Raw genomic sequence first — 18,405 nt, 5'->3', positions numbered from 1 at the left:
CCTTGGCTGCGTGGCAGGTACCGGGGACGAGGGACCACCGTGCCAGGGGGTGCTGCCTGCACCCCTCTGCCAGCCCCCGCTGCCTGCAAAGCCCCGGCCCAGGCAGAGGGAGGCCGAGAGAGACAAACATTAAAGAGCATTTATTGGTGTTGGCCGCGGTCGGAGCTGCTCGGGCTCCCCCGGCCCTGGCCCAGATGTTGCTGTGGGGTGCACGGGTGGGTGGAGGGAGGGGCACGAGCCATGAAGAGTCCCAGGGGAGCGAGCCCAGCCCCCCCCTCACCCCGCAGCCCCCGGCCCCCCGTGTGCAAAGGGGGAGCAGCCGGGGCAGGGGGCCGGGGTTAGCACCATTTGACGTAAGGTTTCTCTCGGGGTCAGTGCCCGGGATGAGGGGGTGCAGCACTGCCAAGGGGGGGCATCCGAGCAGGGTAAGGGGGGTGCGAGCAGGGGTAAGGGGGGTGACACCAGGCCGCCTTTCACAGGCACCCCTTCAGCTGCCCCAGCAGTCCCCGTGCCGGGGGGGGGCGGCCGTGCAGCCCCTCGCTGGCTGTGGGGTAAAATAGGGCTGAGCCCCCACCCCTGTTGGCAGGCAGAGCAGCTCCCGGGTAAGTGCACTTGGTAGGGCCTGGGCAGGGGTGGGAAGAGAGAGCTGGGCAGAGTCCCCTGGCTCTGGGGCACCCCGGGACCCCACGCAACTGGCAGCCCACCCATCCGGGGCAGGATGTGCCCCTCACCACCGTCCTGGGGTGCGGGGCTGAGCAGCACCCCGTAGGGCGGCTGGGGGAGTAGGGGTGTCCTGGAGAAGGGGTACAGTCCGGGGAGTTGCCCTCCCTGGTCCCTGGTCCCTGCCACCCCAGGTGCAGGGTTAACACCCACCTCAACCCTGTGCTGCTGTGGGGTGCCCCCACCTCACCCCAATATTGCCCCAGCTCTGGGGACGTTCTCCCAGGGCCAAATCCTGCCCCCCTCTTCCCCATTTGCCCTCCGCAGTTCTTGGACCGGCTCCCCCCACGCCGCTCCCCCTCTGTGCCCCCAGACACGTCCCCATCCCCACTGGGGTGGGCGAGGGGCTCAGTGGGGGTGCGGGGTCACTTCTCCGTCAGAGAGAGCTGCAGGATCCGCTGCAGATCCTCTTCCTCCTGGCGCGTCCGGCGCTCCGCTTCCTCCTGCTCCCGCGCCGACAGCGCCATGGCCAGGCGCAGCTGCTCCGCGTAGCTGGGGAACAGCGCGCCGGGCCCCCTGCCGCCCCCCGGCACCGGGGCCACGGGGGGACGCGGGGATGCCGTGTGCTGGGGAGTCCTGGGGGGCAGCAGGGGCTCAGTGGGGTCCCCGTGGGTATGGCACCCACACCCACTCCCCCCAGGGGGGCTGGCCAGACCTTACCAACCTGTCTCCCCGGCGGCCCTCGTGCGACATGGGGTGGGTGCCCGGCTTGCTGTTGGTCAGTGCTTCCCAAATGGTCACCTGTGGCCGGTGAAAGAGGGGTGCTTGGAGGGTGGCACCCCAAAAACCAGCTCCCCCAGCATGAACTCTGACCCACCGCCATGGGATGCAGGGATGGAGAGAGGTGGGGTGAGTGAGGATCGCGATGGGGTGGGCAGCGGGGTCTCTCAGCCAGGAGGACAGGAGGAGGTGAAGGGGTGGCAGTGCCCACCTGGTCGTACTCACTGCCCGCTTCCAGCAGGCTCTGCTGGATGGCGAACTGCAGCAGGTCATCCTCGTCCTCCCGCAGGGCGTCCTGGTGGGTGCCCACCACGCTGTACCCCCGCGGCACCTCGAACAGCGCCGGGTCCATCTCACACGCTCGGCACGAGGCTGTGGGGAGACCAGAGCTGGCCTGGCTGGGCACCCTTGGGGTCCCCCCCCTACTCCACCCCGCCAGTTGTGTGTGTCCCTTACCCTGCTGTGACCCACTCCCACCAGCTGTACCCCACTGGGACCCCTTCCCATCCCGCCTCACCGTGTCCCCCCCACATACTGAGGGAGCTGGAGCTGCTGACGCTGGAGGAGTCGCTGCTGGGTGAGGGTGCCTCGCTGCTGGGGCTGTGCCGCAGGGAGCTGACTGGCTCGTCACACCCATTGAGGTTGCCGAAGGTTATTCGGGCGTTGAGGATATGGAAGATGGGGATTTCTGCAGGAAAAGGGAAAAAAGGCGAGGAGGGAAGCTGGCTGTGCCAGCCAGGTCAGCAGCAGAGCCCAGTCCATACCAATCTTGACGGGGAAGCCGGGGGGGAGCCGCAGGGTGATGAAGTCCCGCAGCTTGGCGAAGAGCGCGTTGCTTATTGCCATGAGGTCGATGATGGGGGCAACCTGCTCACACAGGGACAGCGGGTGGTCCTCACACAGCCACAGCTTCGCCTTGAACCTGCCAGGGACAGGTGTTGGGGCTGGGGACTGCCACATGTCCCCCGCCCCGAGCTCTGCAGCAGTGGAGGTGGGGACACAGGGAGTCCCTGTCTGCTCCTCCCCCTCTCACTTCTGTGTCTTGGTGGTGAGCTCCATGGGCCGCCCCATGTCCCGGTTGCCCAGCTCGAAGTTGGGGTTGAAGTACTCCTCAGGGGTGATGGCAGTGGGGTTGGCGTGGCTCAGTGTCTGTGTGATCAGCGTCTGCATGAGGGGACAGCCCCGTGGGGTGAGAGGGGAGGTCTGACTGCTGGGCCACCCCCTCTGACCCCTGAGACACTCACCCCATTGTTGGGCCCCACGTGCTGCTCAGCGATGCCCAGGAAGGATTGCAAGGGAGTCTTACAGCCTGTGGGAGAGGAGGGGGTGAGGGCAAAGCCGGGGGTGCCCTGTCCCCCCAGCCCGTGCTGGCTCCACCTTTGCTCTTGCCCTTGTGCTGGTCTGAGAGGTGCTCTGTCCGTGTCCGTGTGATCAACTCCACGTTGGAAGCGCCATAGACCTGGCCGAGGAGGGGGAATGGCAGAGGTGGGCACCTCACAGCTGCAACCAACCACAGCCCCCTGGGCAGCTCAACTCCCTGCCCCTCACCTTCGCCTCGTACCCATTCACCATTTCCGTCTTCTCGCTCCTCCAACCCAGAATCCCGGACTTGTTCCTACGGTGACACGGCACCATGAACTTGCGTGGACAGCCCGGGGTGCCAGCACCCGCGGGGGTGAGCTCGGTGCCACCCCAGCCCACCTCTCGAAGGCGATGTTCTTGGTGTCGAGCTGGGTGGTGACGACGGGGGCCGTCAGCCGCCCCATCACCTGCTCCTCGGTGGGCTGCACAGCAGCCAGCAGCACCTCCTGGTCGTGGCCGGCCAGGGCCAGCGTCTCCGAGTAGACCACCCGCCTGTCATGGTCAATCTCCATCACCACCGCACTGCTGTCTGCAGGGAATGGGGGCAGGACAAACACGGTCCCCACTGTGTCACCCGGCACCACTCCCCAGTGAGGGGCACATGGCGGTGTCACCTCACCTTGTCCCCGAAAGACGAAGCTGCGGTTGCCCCGCTGCCAGGTCATATGGTCGAAGCCCAGCAGTGTGGTGTCCACCCGCAGGTTCTGGCCACTCTTCCACACCTTGTAGGTGTCGCTGGGGCAGATCTTGGACACCAGGGGCACTGGGGAGAGATGCCGATAGCCCAGCCGGGGATGGGGACACCTGCACCCCCGAGGGGGCTGCCAGCACAGAGCTGGGTGAGGGATGCACCTGGGGAACGTGGTGCCTTGGCAGGATGGGGGTCTGCAAGCTTGGGGTGTCAGGGGGCAAGGGAGCAGGTGACGCCCAGCCTAGGGATGGGGATGGATGCCGGGGCTGGAGGACTCTGCTGGGAAATTCATGCTCCCCCCACAGCCACGCCGTGCCCCGAGCTCACCCCAGCTGGTGAACTCCCACTTCATCTCCACGTAGAAGTCCTGGGCCTGTGGAGAGCACAGAGGGGTCAGGGGAGCCCCGTGGCCGCAGCCCCCGCAGCCCCTGCCGAGGGAGGTACCTTGCGCAGCTTCTCCAGCAGCACAGGGATCCCCGCCAGGCGCTTGATGGCTCTCTGGTAGTCGCGGTAGCGCAGGACCAGCTGCACCAGCTCCAGGTCACGGGTGCTCACAGCCTCCTGCAGGACTGCGGGGCAAAGGGGCAGTGTCCAGGGCCGTGGCACGGCGTGGCACAGCATGGCACACATGGCACTGCAGAGCTGGGCGCTGCACAGGAGCCACGGGCACGGAGCACCACGTGAGCGGTGCCTTGGGGAGCTGCAGCACCAGGCCGAGCATGGCCATGCCTGTGCCCATGTTCCTGCCCATGTCCATGTCCACATCTGTGTCCATGCTCATGCCCACGCCCATCTCCATGCCTGTGTCTGCATCAGGGCAGCCTGACGGAGGATGGAGGGCAGCAGCCACCCGCTCACCTGTCCATCCGCTGCGGTTCTCCTTGCCCACGTCGGCGCCATGCTTCAGCAGCACTCTGGCACACTCGAGGTGGCCCAGCGTGGTGGCCAGGTGCAGGGGAGTGCGTCCTCGGGGGTCCAGCTGCTCGATGTCAGCCTGCCAGGAAGGAATGAGGCTCTGAGATCACTGGGGTGGCCAGACCTTGCTCCCCACTGCTCTCCCACAGATGTGCAGCTCCCAGACACAGAAAGCAGCCAACATTTGACAGTATCTGGGAGAGCAGCCCCACCCCTGACCTCCCCCAAGAGAGGCACCTCAAATGCCTCTCCCTGCTGCCACTGCCAGACCCACGGAGAGGGCACGGGGAGCACGGTGGTGGCTGCCAGCACCCAGCACACCTCGTCACAGCCAGGCTGGGCTGCACGCACCAGGCGAGCACAGAGCAGGGGCATGGCATGGCAGTGGGGGGCACAGATGCCCCTGGCACAGTGCACGCAGCTCTGCACATTTCGATGCAGCTGCAAGCTCCAGAAAAGCCCCCACCTCTGGGATTTGGAGGGGGTTGTGCCCAGTTGCCAGGCAGCAGCTGCCGGCAGCCCCCCTCTGCCAGGGCCGGGAGCGCGGCGGGCGATGTGGGCTGCGGCGGGCGCACGTGTTCCCCTGCCTGAGCCGGGGGCGGGCGGCTGCGGGAGCGGAGCGGCTGCTCGGAGGATCCCCGGGGCCCTGGGGAGCCGTCGCTGGGGCTGCCGTTGTTTGTGCCAAACCCGGAGCCTGGCATCCAGCCAGCCCTGAGGAATCCCTGGTGCGGCGGCGGGTGGGCACCCCCGGCACCCACGGGCCCTGCTCCCCATGTGGGAAGCAGTGTCACACCCATGCCCAGCTGGGGATATAGCTTGGGGAAGAGGGGGTACCCTCTGTGCCCCCAGCAACCAGCTGGGGTAGAAGTGCCTGGAGAGGGGCACTCAGATGCTGCCAGGGCAGGAGGCAGTGGGGAAGTGCCCAAATAATTGGTTTTGGGGAGGCCACCCTCAGGAGAACAAATCTGGGGTGCAGGACCCAAAGGTACCAGCTGGGACTGGGCAGCCAGAGATGTTTGGAGATGGGCAGAGGTGGAGCATGGGCTCCCTGGTGCCCAGAGTCTCACCTGCAGCGCATCCCTGCCTTGCTCTGGGCATGTCCTGCATTGCTGCTGCCCCAGGGATGTTCCTGTCCCTGCCCAGGCTGTGTATTCCTGTGTCCCTCATCCCCAGGGACTCACCAGGTAGGGGGACCCCCCAGTCTGCCCACACCACCGGAGCAAAACAGCCCCCCAGTTCCCTGGCAGTCAATGTGTCGCTCCAAAGCTCTCCAGGCGACTGCTGCTTCTTAATTGCGCTAATGAAACTGCTCTAATTAAGGCAATCACCCCCCAGCCAGGGGCGGGGGCAGCAGGCTCAGTGGGGCTCCCCAGCTGCAGCCCTGCCCCAGTACTGGGCAGGATGAAGGTCCCCAGTGTGGGGACATGGTGCTGGAGCCACCCCAGGGGACATTGGAGTGACCCAGATTTTGCCAGCAAGAGCTCAGTCCTGAGCCCTGCTGTTGGGTTGGCTCCAGCTTGGGGACCAGAGCACAGACCTCCAGGTGCTGCCCATCCTGGGGCCGTGACACCCACCGGGGATGAGGACAGGGCAGGGGTGGCTTTGGGGTGGCAGCGGTGCAGTGCAGAACCGCAGCTCAGTCGCTCCTCCTGTGCCAGCCGGGCACGTGGCACAGCACGTCCCTCCACTGGGGCTGTCCCTGGGTTGGAGAACCCCAGCTCGTGCTCCTGGGTAGCAACAGGGGACATGAGCCAGCACGCAAAGATGGTGCCAGGCACCGGTGTCCCTGTGCAGCCCCGGGTCCCTGTCACGCCTGAGGAGGCAGGCTGTGGTGAGGGGTGTCCTGGCACAACAGGCTCCATGGCACTGCTTGTCACATCCTCCTGATGTCCCTGTCAAGGGGACCCACTGACCCTTGCTCCCTTGTGGAGGCAAGTGTGGATGGGAGCCCATGGTGACAATTTGGGGGTGACAAACACAGAGCCTTTACGAGGACATGGAGAGGAGCACTGCTCTCAGCTGCCCCAGTGCTTCCCAACCCCAAACACCTGCACTGGGGAGGGCCAGCATGTGGAGCCACTGCCCTGTGGGGGTCACCAAGGCAGAGGAAAGGCAGAGCCCTGGGTAGGGGGGCACCCAGCCTCTGGAATTTCACACAGCATCAGCCCCAACCCCTTACCCGGGAGATGCTCTGGCAGGGATAAGGGCTGAGCCGTGTCCCTGGATGCCCAGGACAGAGCAGGGAGCCTGGGCTGGCCCTCACCTCCTTCCCCCAAGCGCCCACCTGCCCCAGAGTCTGGCCTGCAGCACCCATGCTCCCCCCCTCCCTCCCCGCACCCCTGGGGTGCACACATGGCTGGCTTTGCTCTCACCCAGCAAATGCCAGCGGGGGCCAGGGCAGAGCCAGGCTGGAGGGTTGGAGCCTCTCTGCAGGCGAGCGGGTCAGAGCCCCCCCGCAGCCCCTCCACCTCCCCGTCTGCCGAGCCCAGCTTTGATCTCCGCCGCGCTGAGCTCCTGGGAAGACTGACCCCAAAATAGCACGAAAATAAAAACACTGGCCATGGGGTGGGAGACCGGGGCGATGCTGGCGCAGCCTCCGGCTGGACCCCACAATAGAGACGGGTGTGGCGGGAGCCATCGCCTGCATCCCGGCGGGATCTTCGCGGCACAATGACCCCCGTTTCATGCATCACCAGGGTCCATCCAGCACAGCCCTCAGTGCCTTGGGGTTTGAGGACCTGTGCCGAGAGACTGGGGATGCTCAGCACAGCTTCCCCGTCAGCCTCCCTCCAGAGCCTGCGGTTTCCTGCGTCTTCGGGGTTGGGTTTTAATTACCTGAATTTCATCGCCACGGGGGAGAGGGAGGCTGGGAACCCGCCTGGGAAGCACCCACACCCCGCTCCATCACCAGGCGGCTGGGAGGTTCCCTGGCTGAGGGACAAAGTGGGTCCCCTCACCCTCAGAAGAACCCTTGTGAGGCTGGGGGGCTGCGCCCCGACAGCATCAGGGCCCTTGTCCCCCCGCCCCCAGAGGGGCTCAGCCTGAGAGTGGGGAGCTGAATTCTGCACCCCCAGGGGGCTGGCAATACCCTGAGAAGCGGGGTGCGGGCCGGGGGTCTGCAGAGGCCTAGCAGGGAGCTGGGGACACGTGCGGAGGGATGCTCGGGGCTGCGTGTGCTGGAGGATGCAGGGGACCCGCGGGTGGTACCCACCGCTCCGTGACAGCCCCGGGGGGCAGCAGGCACAGTCCCGGGGTGCAGGTGGGGACACACACCACACCCCCAGAGCCCCGCCAGCGCAGAGAGCGACCCTATCCTTATCACCCCCTCATCTCCATCCTCATCTTCACCCCGGCCCCGAGCATTGCATCACTCCGAGCGGAGCCGGGCCGGGCCGGGCCGTGCCGGGAGTGTCTCCGCGCCGCCCCACCTGCTTGGCGCTGAGCTCCCGGTCCAGGTCACGGGCGCGGTTGTGCCAGACGAGGTAGTGCAGTGGGTACCTGCCCTCCGGCCCCTTCCTGCCCGAGCAAGACGCGAGCATCCTCCGTGCATGCTGGAGCGGCGCGGCGGGCGCGGCGCGGGGCGGCGCGGCGCGGGGCGGGGGGGGGCGCGGGGCGGGGCGGGCCACCACCTCCCGCCCGGTGCTTCCCCGGCCCCCCCCGCACCGCCCGGCCTCATGGGACTTGTAGTTGCCCTGCCCGGCATCGCCCCCTTCTTCTTCCTCATCTTCATCCTCGTCTTTCCTCGCCCCCCCTCCCGCACCGCTCAGCCCATCACCGCGGCCTCCGATCCCGCGGGGTGGGGAGGGCCTGCAAAGGGGCACCCCATTGGCGATCAGCATCCTCCCCACATTCCCCCCTTTCCCAGGCTGATCTTCCCCTTCCCAGCTGACCTCCGCTCCCCCAGTGGGGCAGCGGACCCGAGCATATGGTGGGGCAGGGGTGAAGGCGGCAGGTGGGGACCAGGTGGGGGCCGTGGGGGGACCCCGACTCCCGCCCCCGCAGCACCAGGCACGGGCCCCCAGCCCCGTTTCCTTTTCCGCCTGCGTCTCTCCCGGGCGGGCGTCGCGTTTTCCGGCTGCCGCCCGAGAACAATGCAAGGCTGGGCCTCTGCGGCCGCCCCGGCCTCCGCCGGCGCCACGCTCCCGGCCCCCCACCCCGCTCCTCCCCACCCTCCCATGGGAGGAACCCCCCCCCCCCGGTGTTATTCTCTGCTCAGCCGTGGCGGTGGCGGTGGTCGCATCCCCCGCCCCTGTCCCCGCACAGCGTCCCCCATCCCCCTGCCAGCCCCGCTGCCCCATGACGTCATGAGCCACCTCCTCGGCAGCCCGCGGTGAGGTCACCCCCATGGTGCTGGGGGACACGGTGCGACCCCACCCCCCCGGCTCCCGCTGGGGTCTGACCCCCCCAGCTGTCTGTGGGGCCCCCATGGGGTGTCCCCTCTGGTACTTAAAGGGTCGCAGTAGGGAGCAGACCCCATATAGTCCCCGGTCCCCCCCCCCCACCCCCAAAATGCCCTGTTGAGCACCCTAAGGGGCGTGCGGCCCAACCCAGTGTCCTGGAGAAGGGGTGTGTCCGGGAGCGGGGTGCACAGTGTCAGAGGTGGCATTGGGAAGAGGGCTGGGGCTGCCCCAGGACTGCGGCTGGATCCAGAACAAGTGTCCGGACCAGGACTGAAGCAATTTGGGGGTGCCTTGGGCTGGGACTGGGTCACACAGGACCCGAAATAGGAACGGGACCAGTGCCACCCCTCCAGGATAAACAGGACAAGGGCTGGGAGCAGGACCAGGACAGTGCTCTGGGCTGAAAATGGGATCGGGAGTGCACCGAGGACGGGCACTGGGGTCAGGATAGGGGATGCCCGGGATCAGGAGCAGAGCAAGGGCAGGGCTGATGCCCAGGAGCAGGTGAGGTGCCCGGGACCGGGCTGTCCGGGGGGCGTTTGCAGGTGCGGGTCGGGGGCGGCGCCGGTGCGGATGTGGAGCGGTGCCGGTGCCCGTGCGAATTCGTGTGCGGATTCGGGTCCGTGTGCGGGGCGGGGGCGGTCCCGGTGCATGTCCCGGTGCGGGCGGTGCCGGCGCCGGTGCGGCTTCGGGTGCGGCTGCGAGTGCGGGGCGGTGCCGGTGCCGGTGCGGGGCGGCCGCGGCAGCGCTGCCGGTGGCGGGGCGGGGGCGGTGCGGCCCCTCCTCCGCCGGGGCCGGGCCTGCGCCGCTTCCTGCGGAGCCGCCGGGCGCTGGGAGCAGCCGGCAGCCCCCGGCCCCGCCGCCCCGGGCACCGCCGCCCCCTCCCCGCCGCCCGGCCCCCCCCCCCCTTCCCCGCCGCCGCTCCCCCGGCGGGCCCGGGGGTGCCGCCGCCGCCCCACGCTGGCGCAGAGGCCCGGGCCCGGGCCCGCCTCGCCGCTGAGGATGTCCCGGAAGGCGCCGCGGGCAGAGGTGTGCGCCGACTGCAGCGCCCCAGGTAAGGGCCCCCCCGCATCGGCACCGGCACGGCCCCGCCGGCCCCCCCGCGCCTCCTGCTGATCCCCGGAGCCTGCCCTGCGCGCCCCCCCCGCGCCACCGAGAGCCCCCTCTGCGCCCCATGGCACCCCCGGTGCGTCCCCCGCACCCCCGTCAGCCCCCGCTGTATCCCGAGGTGTTTGCCCCCGAACTGCTCCCCGCGACCCCTTTTGCATCTCCTTCTACACCCCACATCGGGACCCCTTTGCACCTCTCTGAGTGCCCCCAGGATCGCCCTGGGGATTCCTTTCTGCACCCCACTCTGCACACCCAAGGGAGCCCCATTGAGTCCCCCGCCTGCCCCCCAGGAACCCTCTGATGTGCCCCCAGTGAAACGCTTTGAGCACCCCCCCCTTTTAGCCTCCTGGAATACCCTGATGCACTCGAGACACAGCCCCGATACCCCCGCATGCCCTCCTCCGTGCCGCTCCAGCGCGCCCCGCGTGCCCCCACGCCCCCCTGCACCACCCACAGCTTTCTCACCCCAGCGCGGGGGCTGCTGGCACAGGCTGGGGACGCGCCGGTCGGTGCCAGCAGCGCTGGTGACCCTGTAAATGACAGGATGATGGGGGACACCGTCCTGCACCCCACAGCCAGCACCCACCCCAGCCGGATCCGGGCTTGGCGGTGCCGGTTGGGTGAGCCGGGCGGCCGCCGCGCTGCAAGCCAGAGCCGAGCCTGGGCAAGACCATTCCCATCCCCGGCGGTGCCGGTGCCCACAGCCCCCACGCTGGGCACGCGCCCGTGGGCGTCGCGGAGGGTTTGGCCCCCTAAACCCTGCCCACGGTAGGGCCGGACCGCAAACCTGCCCGTAGCCAGTGCAGGTGGCCCCACGGCAATGAATGAACGGGTCTCCGAGCCGGCCCCGGAAAGCTGCCCGCGGGCCAAGGCTGTGCCGAAATTATTCCGGCCACGTGCCAATGGCCGGATCCTGCCAGGAGAGCTGTCGGCACGCGTGGGCGAAATGCTGCCCTGCCTCCAGGCATCCCCCGTGCCGGCGGGCAAGCGGGGGGCCAGGGGTTCCCGGGGCGGTGCCGGGGCTCCCTGCTGCGGCCAGGGGAAATGGAAACCAGTTTCTTCCAATCTCTTATCGCCTGGCAGCCATGGGAGGAAATGAGTTATAAAGTCCAGAGGCCGTTTCCTAGCGCGCTGGGAGCACCCGCTGTCGCTGCCGGGGATGCGCCGCCTGGCCCTGCATGGGGAGGTGCCCGTGGGGTGCTCTGGTCCCTCTGCCCGGCCTCCCTCGGCCCCATGCAGGGATGCCGGCTGGCCCCGGCCCTGCCATCACCAGTGCGGGGCCGAGTGCTGGCGGTCCCGGTGTCAGCGCACATCCCGATGCAGGGATTGAGGTGCTGCGAGCTTCCTTGGACTCCGGGATCCTCCCAGGGTTTGGAGCGTCCCTGTGCAAGCACTCCACGATCTGCTGCAGTGCCCGCCCGCATCCCACCACATCCCAGCGGTCCTAGGGCGGGAGGGGCTGTTGCCCCAGGGATACTCTGGATCCACCCGCTTGGGGGGCCGCGGGCCGGCTCCCCCCGCGCGGAGCGTCCTGTTCCCGGCGGTGGCCGTGGGCAGCGGGTGCGAAGGCACAGATGCCGCCGCACCGGCTGCCAAGGCGCTGCCATCTGCGTGCGCGGGGCTGCCAGGCTGGGGGGGCCACCGCTCCCCCCGGCCACCCCACCCCGGCCCCGGGGCACTGCAGCATGGCAGGATGCCGTGCCCCCCAGCACGGTGTCCTCAGGGCTCTGGGGGGGGTGCGTGGGGAGGGGTCCGGGACCCTGCAGGGAGGAAGGAAGTGGGGGAGGCTTGGCTGCTTGCCTGCCTTCCTCCCTCTGTGAGGTCGTGGGGCCACTGTCCCCCCTCAGGGCCATCGGGCAGGCCAGTGCGGTCACCTCCCCAGGGCCTGCATCCCCGGGCTTGGGGCTGCCCCCCGCCGTGGGACAGTGTGGTGTTTGTGTAGGACCTACAGAAACAAGACCAGGGGGTGGGGCTGGGCAGAGGGTGGCAGGACTCCCCCGTCGTGCCCGGCAGAGGGGACACCTGGGAACGATTCAGCATCGTCACCCTGGCTGCCTTTCCCGGGGGGGAGGGGGGCTGTGGCCCAGCGGGGGTCCTCAAATCCTGTCCTCATGCTGCTGTGAACAGCTGCAGCTCAACGGCCGCACCACGGGGCCAGACCCCCTCGTCCCCAGGACCTGTTTTTGGGGAGCAGGCGTGGGGAGCTGCTGCCTGGCCGGGAGCGGTGCCCCCGCGGGTGCCGGGGCTGGTGCCAGCGCGGGGCCAGCGCGGCTGCTCAAACGATCCTTTGTTCCCGGCGGGGACACAAAGGGCTCCAGTCCGGCTGGCCGGGGCCAGCGGCGGGGCTGGAGGGGCACGGCAGCGTGGGGGGCCATGGCACCTGCCCCGGAGCTGGGGAGTCCTGTGGGCTGGCTGCGCTGCGGTGCTGAGGGTGCAGAGCTGGTGACCACCCTACGTAGGAGCTCATGGACTGGGGGTGCCCACCCCTTGCGGGACACACTGCCCCCATCCAGGACCCCCCAGACACCCAGCTGGGGGCTCCGGGGGTGAGTGACCTCGCAGTGAGCCAGGGTGCCCCTGATCAGAGTGTGCTGGCATCATCCCTGCCACCAGCTGTCCTCCTGATGGTGGGGGGCCAAACCCTGCCCCCCTTTTGGCTGGTGGTTGCTATGGGAAACCCGTGGGTTTCCCCTGGTGATGGGCTGAGCCCCTCTCCATCTCCCGGGAAATGGTTGCTGTGGCAACGCATCCCCCCTGCTGGATGGATGCATGAGGAGGGGACCGCATGGGGAGGGGACACCCACTGACACCCCCATGCCACCCCCAGACCCCGGCTGGGCATCGATCAATCGTGGGGTGCTCATCTGCGACGAGTGCTGCAGCGTGCACCGCAGCCTGGGCCGCCACATCTCCATCGTCAAGCACCTGCGCCACAGCCCCTGGCCCGCCACCCTGCTCCAGGTGGGTGCTGGGGACACTGGAATGGGGGGAGATGCACACTGGGACCCCCCGTGCCCACTGAGCCCTGCCTGTCCCCTGCAGATGGTGCACACCTTGGCAAGCAACGGGGCCAACTCCATCTGGGAGCACTCGCTGCTGGATCCAGCGCAGGTGCAGAGCGGGCGCCGGAAGGCAAACCCCCAGGACAAAGTGCAGTAAGTGCCCCCTGTGCTGTGGGGAGGGGGTCAGCACTGGCTGCAAGCCCCCTCCTCACCTAAAACCCACTGCCCACCCCCAGCCCCACCAAGTCGGAGTTCATCCGTGCCAAGTACCAGATGCTGGCCTTCGTCCACAAGCTGCCCTGCCGGGATGATGACGGTGTCACTGCCAAGGACCTCAGCAAGGTGGGGTGGCGGCTCAGGGATCCCCCTACGGCAGTGGGGACAGATCCCCCCATTCCCAGCTCTCTCCTCTGCAGCAATTGCACTCGAGCGTGCGGACGGGCAACCTGGAGACCTGCCTGCGCCTGCTCTCGCTGGGTGCCCAGGCCAACTTCTTCCACCCGGTGAGCTCTGGTGGGGCTCAGGGACCCCAGAGGTGGAGTGGGGCCCAGGGGGGTCCTGGAGCCTCACGCCACGTGCAGGCTGCAGGGCTGAGGCTGCCCATGCCCGCAGGAGAAGGGCACCACACCACTACACGTGGCCGCCAAGGCCGGGCAGATCCTGCAGGCAGAGCTGCTGGTGGTCTACGGTGCCGACCCTGGGGCGCCCGATGTGAACGGCCGGACGCCCATTGACTATGCCAGGTGAGGGCAGGGAAGGGGGTCACCCCTGCCTGCACCCCCACCTAGGGTGGGCATCACCCCGGCCGGCCCTCCCACAGGCAGGCGGCCCAGCACGAGCTGGCGGAGCGGCTGGTGGAGTGCCAGTACGAGCTGACCGACCGGCTGGCCTTCTACCTCTGCGGCAGGAAGCCGGGTGAGTGAGGGGGTCCTGGGGTGAGGGGGTTACCCTGGAGGGAGCACGTGGCCCTGCTCACCAGCCCTCTCTTTGTGCAGACCACAAGAATGGGCACTACATCATCCCGCAGATGGCTGACAGGTGAGTGCCTGGCACCCGTGGCCCCGCTGCCCTGTCCCATGTCCCCCCCAGCGTCCCTGCTGGGCTGAGGGGGGACCCTGGTCACTGGAGCATCCCTGGGGGGTGGGGGGGTCAGCGTGCCCGCGCGTTTAACATCCGCCTTTATCCTGTTCTTCCCTCCGCTGCCTTCTCCGGAGCGCAGGGTGCGCCCAAAGTGCATGGCACAGAGGTATTGTCCGCTCGGCTCTGGCTCCGGGGGCCCCCCATGCTGCTGGCATGGGCCCCCCCTGCAGCCCTGGCCGCTCGGCCCAGCCCAGCACCTGGGGGGCACTCGGGGAGGGGGGTCCTGCTCGCCCCCTGCCACTTCATCCTCCTGTGCCTGCCTGCCAGCCCTGCTTGGTGAAGCCCCTAATGCCTGAGGGGGGGGTCCCTGTCTTGGTGGGGTGCAGCTGGGGACTGTTTTGGTGGGAACAGGCCAGGAATAACCCCCACTTTTTGTTTCCCCCCTCCCCGTACCCCCCAGCCTGGACCTCTCTGAACTGGCCAAGGCAGCCAAGAAGAAGCTGCAGGCGGTGAGTGGGGGCCAGGGCAGGGCTGGGGGGTGTCCTGCCTGCCCCTCTCATCCTGCCTGACTCTGTCCCCTGTACTGCTGCAGCTCAGCAACCGCCTCTTCGAGGAGCTGGCCATGGACGTGTACGACGAGGTGGACCGCCGGGAGAACGACGCGGGTGAGCCGGGGGTGCGGGGTGCAGCCCCCCAGGGCCGGGGCGGGCGTCACGGCGCGGGGGAGGAGCAGCCGGCGGGGCCGCGGCCGAGCCCTGCGCTCCCCCCGATCTGGATGCGTCCGCCGGGACCGCAGGCCCCTCCTTCTTCATTCCTCCGGCCGGGAAGGTTTGCTTCAGCGCGAGGGGCCGCCGCTGGGTGCCAGGGCTGGGGTGCTGCCGGAGGTGGGTGCCAGGATCCCCCAGGGACTGGGGCTCAGCCTGCAGTGGTGCCCCTGATCCGGGGGATGGCAGGGTGGGGGCAGTGCCATTTCTGTGGTGGGGTGGTTGCCAACAGACGTGTCAAACCATCTTCCCGCCAGCTGGGGGGTGCTGAGCTGGTGCCTGAAAGGGTGAAGAGCATGGGGGGGATCCTGTTAGTGGGTTATGGGGGGACCCCAGCCCTGCTGGGTGGCTGGGGGAGGCGATTCCCGTCAGCCTGGCCAGGCTCCGCTCCCAACCCCAGCAGGCTGGCCCTGCGCCCGCGCCTGCGTCCTGCCGGCTCCGGGCCCTGCAGCCTGCTTGTCCGGGGGGGTCCAGCCCCCTGTGTCCCCCGGGGTCTGACACCAGGTGCCTTCCTGCAGTCTGGCTGACGACGCAGAACCACAGCACACTGGTGACAGAGCGCAGCGCCGTCCCCTTCCTCCCTGTCAACCCCGAGTACTCAGCCACGCGCAACCAGGTGAGGTCCCCTCTAGGCCACGCGACCCCCCTGTGCACTCGGACCTCTGCTCACCCCCTTTTTCCCCGCTCCTGCCCCCAGGGCCGGCAAAAACTGGCCAGGTTCAACGCCAGGGAGTTTGCCACTTTGCTCATCGACATCCTCGGGGAAGCCAAGCGCCGGCAGCAAGGGAAGAGTCTGCTCAGCCCCACAGGTGAGGCACGGAGGGCAGTGAGGTGGGGCTGAGCACTCCCCCCCTGCCCTGTGCTCAGCACCCGCCCTGCCCTCCCCAGACGCCCTCGACTACTCGCTGCGGAGCCAGAGTGACCTGGACGACCAGCACGACTACGACAGCGTCGCCTCTGACGAGGACACGGACCAGGAGCTGCTGCGCAACGCCTCCCGCAACAACCGCGCCAGGGTGAGCCCGGGCCCCAGCCTGGACCCCCACCCACACCCCCACCTCTGGCATCCTAGCACTGAGCTCCTCTCCCTGCAGAGCATGGACTCCTCCGACCTGTCAGACGGCCCCATCACGCTGCAGGAGTACCTGGAGGTGAAGAAGGCTCTGGCTGCCTCTGAGGCCAAGGTGCAGCAACTGATGAAGGTGAACAACAGCCTGAGCGATGAGCTGCGCCGGCTGCAGCGTGAGGTGGGTGTGGGGCCAGCGAGACTCCCCTCCTCAGCGTACCCTCCCCTCCTCACTGATGCCTTCCCCCTTCTGGCTGCAGATCCACAAGCTGCAGGCAGAGAACACGCAGATCCGGCAGCAGACTGGTCCTGCACATCCAACCCCGGCCCCCAGCGAGCGGCCAGAGCACGGGCACCCCCCGGGCACGGCCCCCCCGCACCGCCGGGACCGCCAGGCCTTCTCCATGTACGAGCCGGGCTCGGCGCTGAAACCCTTCGGGCAGCCGGTGGAGGAGCTGGTGACCCGGCTCCAGCCCTTCAGCCCCGGCGTGAGTGTGCTGGGGTGGGTGGGAGGGTTTCGGGGTGCAGCAGTCCCCCCAGCCCCACGGGGTGCTGGGTCGTGTCCCCGCGGGGCCGTAACCTTTCGTGTGTCACCAGGAGGTGGAGGACGAGGCTCTGTACTCCATGCACATCCCGGCCAGCGTGTACCGGGTAAGGGGGCCGCAGCGGGGGCGGCTCCTGCATGGGACATGGTGGCTGTCGCCTGCCCAGGATGTGGCCTTTGGGATGTCCTGTCCCCCCACCGCCCTGCACCCCCCTGGGTCAGGCCGGGGACCTCCCCAAGGGATGGCAGCTGCAGAATGTTCCTGCATGCAGGGTGGCGGTGTCCCCTGTGCTCGTCCTCCCCTGCACGTCACTGGGGTCGGCTCCACACCCTGCTGCATCCCGTTCAGCATGGGCTTCCCCTCTTTTCCCCCTCCAGATCCGGAAAGGTCCATCTGCCTCCTCGGTGCCCTTCCCTCCATCCTCCCCGCTGCTCTCCTGCCCGCCTGATGGTGCCCGACACATGGTGACGTATCAGGGAGGGGGAGCAACCATTAGGGTGGGAAGACTCCTGACCCTGTGTGGGGATGGGGCTGGGCAGAGCTTGACACTGCTCCTCTCCTCTCCAGAGCAAGCTGGATCGGCATGGCAGTGGCACTGACAGTGACTACGACAACACACAGGCCGGTGAGGTTCTGATCAGGTGAGTGGTGGGGCTAGGGAGGCTGCACCAGGGTATGTGGGGACACAGGGACAGGGGGCCGATACTGACCCAGGGCGGTTGGTTGGTCCCTGCAGCATGGAGGGGAAGCGGTATGTGGAGCTGAGCAAGGATGAGGATTTCCCCCACGAGCTGGACCCGCTGGACGGGGAGCTGGACCCCAGCCTGCCCAGCACAGAGGATGTCATCCTCAAAACTGAGCAGGTCACCAAGAACATCCAGGAGCTGCTGCGGGCAGCACAGGAGTCCAAGCATGATAGGTAGGACTGGGGCACAGCCTCAGGGTCCTTCGGGACACCCAGACCAGGGGTGGGGCCATGCCTCGTCAGCCTCCATGGTCGGGATCCGCTGTCCTCCGTGTTACTCACCCTTTGTCCTTGCCCCCAGCTTTGTGCCCTGCTCAGAGAAGATCCACTCGGCTGTGACAGAGATGGCATCACTCTTCCCTAAGGTAGGAGAAGCGGTGTATCCCTGGGGTGGTTGTGGCCCCCACCAGACACTGTCAGTCCCCTGAGCATGGGTTCTGACACTGGTCCTGTGCTCTGCCACAGAAACCAGCACTGGAGACGGTGCGGAGCTCCCTGCGGCTGCTCAACGCCAGCGCCTACCGGCTGCAGAGCGAGTGCCGCAAGACTGTGCCCCCCGAGCCCGGCGCCGCCGTGGACTACCAGCTCCTGACCCAGCAGGTCATCCAGTGTGCCTACGACATCGCCAAGGCCGCCAAGCAGCTGGTCACCATCACCACTCGTGAGAAGAAGCAGTGAGCGCCAGCCCGCGTCCCCCCATGCCCCCAGGCCCCCGCACTCTCCGTGTCTCCCTTCCCTCCGGCAGCAGCCGGCACCTGGGGCGAGCATGTTTGCGAGTGGCCTTTTTGGGGAGCCGAGGTGCGGGGTTCCTCGTGCCCCCTGCGCCATCAAGGAGCTGGTGCTCAGCCTGCGGGGTAGGTGCCTGCATCCCCCTGTACAGCCCCCTGCCCACCCCGCGGCACGCGCCTAACTTATCCTGTACATAGCCTCTGTAGCTGTCCGTGGCGGCGGTGGCCTTGTACCCCCACTCCCCACAAAGCCCCTCTCTGGGTGGCCGGTACCCCCGAGGCCACCCACGGCATTACACTGGACTGGGGCGCCCGCGGGCCCCCCCTCCCCGGGCGTCCTGACCCCCTCCCCGGGCGTCCTGCCCCGTGCCGGGGCCGCACTCCCCACTGTAAGATGTGTCCTTGTACATTTGTATCAATAAAGGTGTGAGCAATGCACGGGCGCCTGGCCCCCGGCTCCTGCGCCCGTGGAGGGTCCGTGGCTGCAGGGGCTTCAACCCCTGCGGCGACAGGCAGGGCTTGGCCACGTGTCCCTCCCGTTTCACCCAGTCCCCTTG

The 18,405-nt window shown here is 68.3% G+C and overlaps 2 protein-coding genes across 5 annotated transcripts; one reads left to right on the top strand and one right to left on the bottom strand.

Annotated features, from left to right (window-relative positions):
- Positions 1-125: 125 nt before the first annotated feature.
- On the bottom strand, positions 126-8,558 carry ANKRD13B (ankyrin repeat domain 13B). Its single transcript, XM_068210505.1, has 15 exons — positions 7,837-8,558; positions 4,352-4,487; positions 3,938-4,062; positions 3,821-3,866; positions 3,422-3,565; positions 3,142-3,331; positions 2,989-3,055; positions 2,818-2,899; positions 2,685-2,749; positions 2,474-2,604; positions 2,205-2,362; positions 1,976-2,128; positions 1,652-1,812; positions 1,385-1,461; positions 126-1,296 (listed from the first exon to the last, which is right to left on the bottom strand). The coding sequence occupies exons 1-15, from the start codon at positions 8,245-8,247 to the stop codon at positions 1,086-1,088; spliced, it is 2,157 nt and encodes a 718-aa protein (XP_068066606.1). The 5' UTR covers positions 8,248-8,558; the 3' UTR covers positions 126-1,085.
- Positions 8,559-9,715: 1,157 nt separating this feature from the next.
- On the top strand, positions 9,716-18,290 carry GIT1 (GIT ArfGAP 1). 4 transcript variants are annotated; one of them, XM_068210493.1, is made up of 22 exons: positions 9,716-9,862; positions 12,746-12,879; positions 12,961-13,073; positions 13,157-13,262; positions 13,337-13,423; positions 13,533-13,663; positions 13,741-13,835; positions 13,916-13,958; positions 14,140-14,166; positions 14,461-14,509; positions 14,593-14,665; positions 15,283-15,380; positions 15,462-15,573; positions 15,653-15,780; positions 15,859-16,011; positions 16,091-16,318; positions 16,428-16,481; positions 16,753-16,839; positions 16,943-17,016; positions 17,112-17,294; positions 17,422-17,485; positions 17,586-18,290. In XM_068210493.1, the coding sequence occupies exons 1-22, from the start codon at positions 9,811-9,813 to the stop codon at positions 17,796-17,798; spliced, it is 2,304 nt and encodes a 767-aa protein (XP_068066594.1). In that variant the 5' UTR covers positions 9,716-9,810; the 3' UTR covers positions 17,799-18,290. The 4 variants fall into 4 exon arrangements, with proteins under 4 accessions (XP_068066594.1, XP_068066595.1, XP_068066596.1 ...); XM_068210494.1 differs by lacking the exon at positions 14,140-14,166; XM_068210495.1 differs by lacking the exon at positions 16,428-16,481.
- Positions 18,291-18,405: the final 115 nt, after the last annotated feature.

The sequence above is a fragment of the Anomalospiza imberbis genome, chromosome 20 (assembly GCF_031753505.1).
Source record: "Anomalospiza imberbis isolate Cuckoo-Finch-1a 21T00152 chromosome 20, ASM3175350v1, whole genome shotgun sequence".
NCBI lineage: Eukaryota > Metazoa > Chordata > Aves > Passeriformes > Viduidae > Anomalospiza > Anomalospiza imberbis.
Note: the sequence above shows the minus strand (reverse complement) of the source record. Positions and strands in the feature narration are given on the sequence as shown.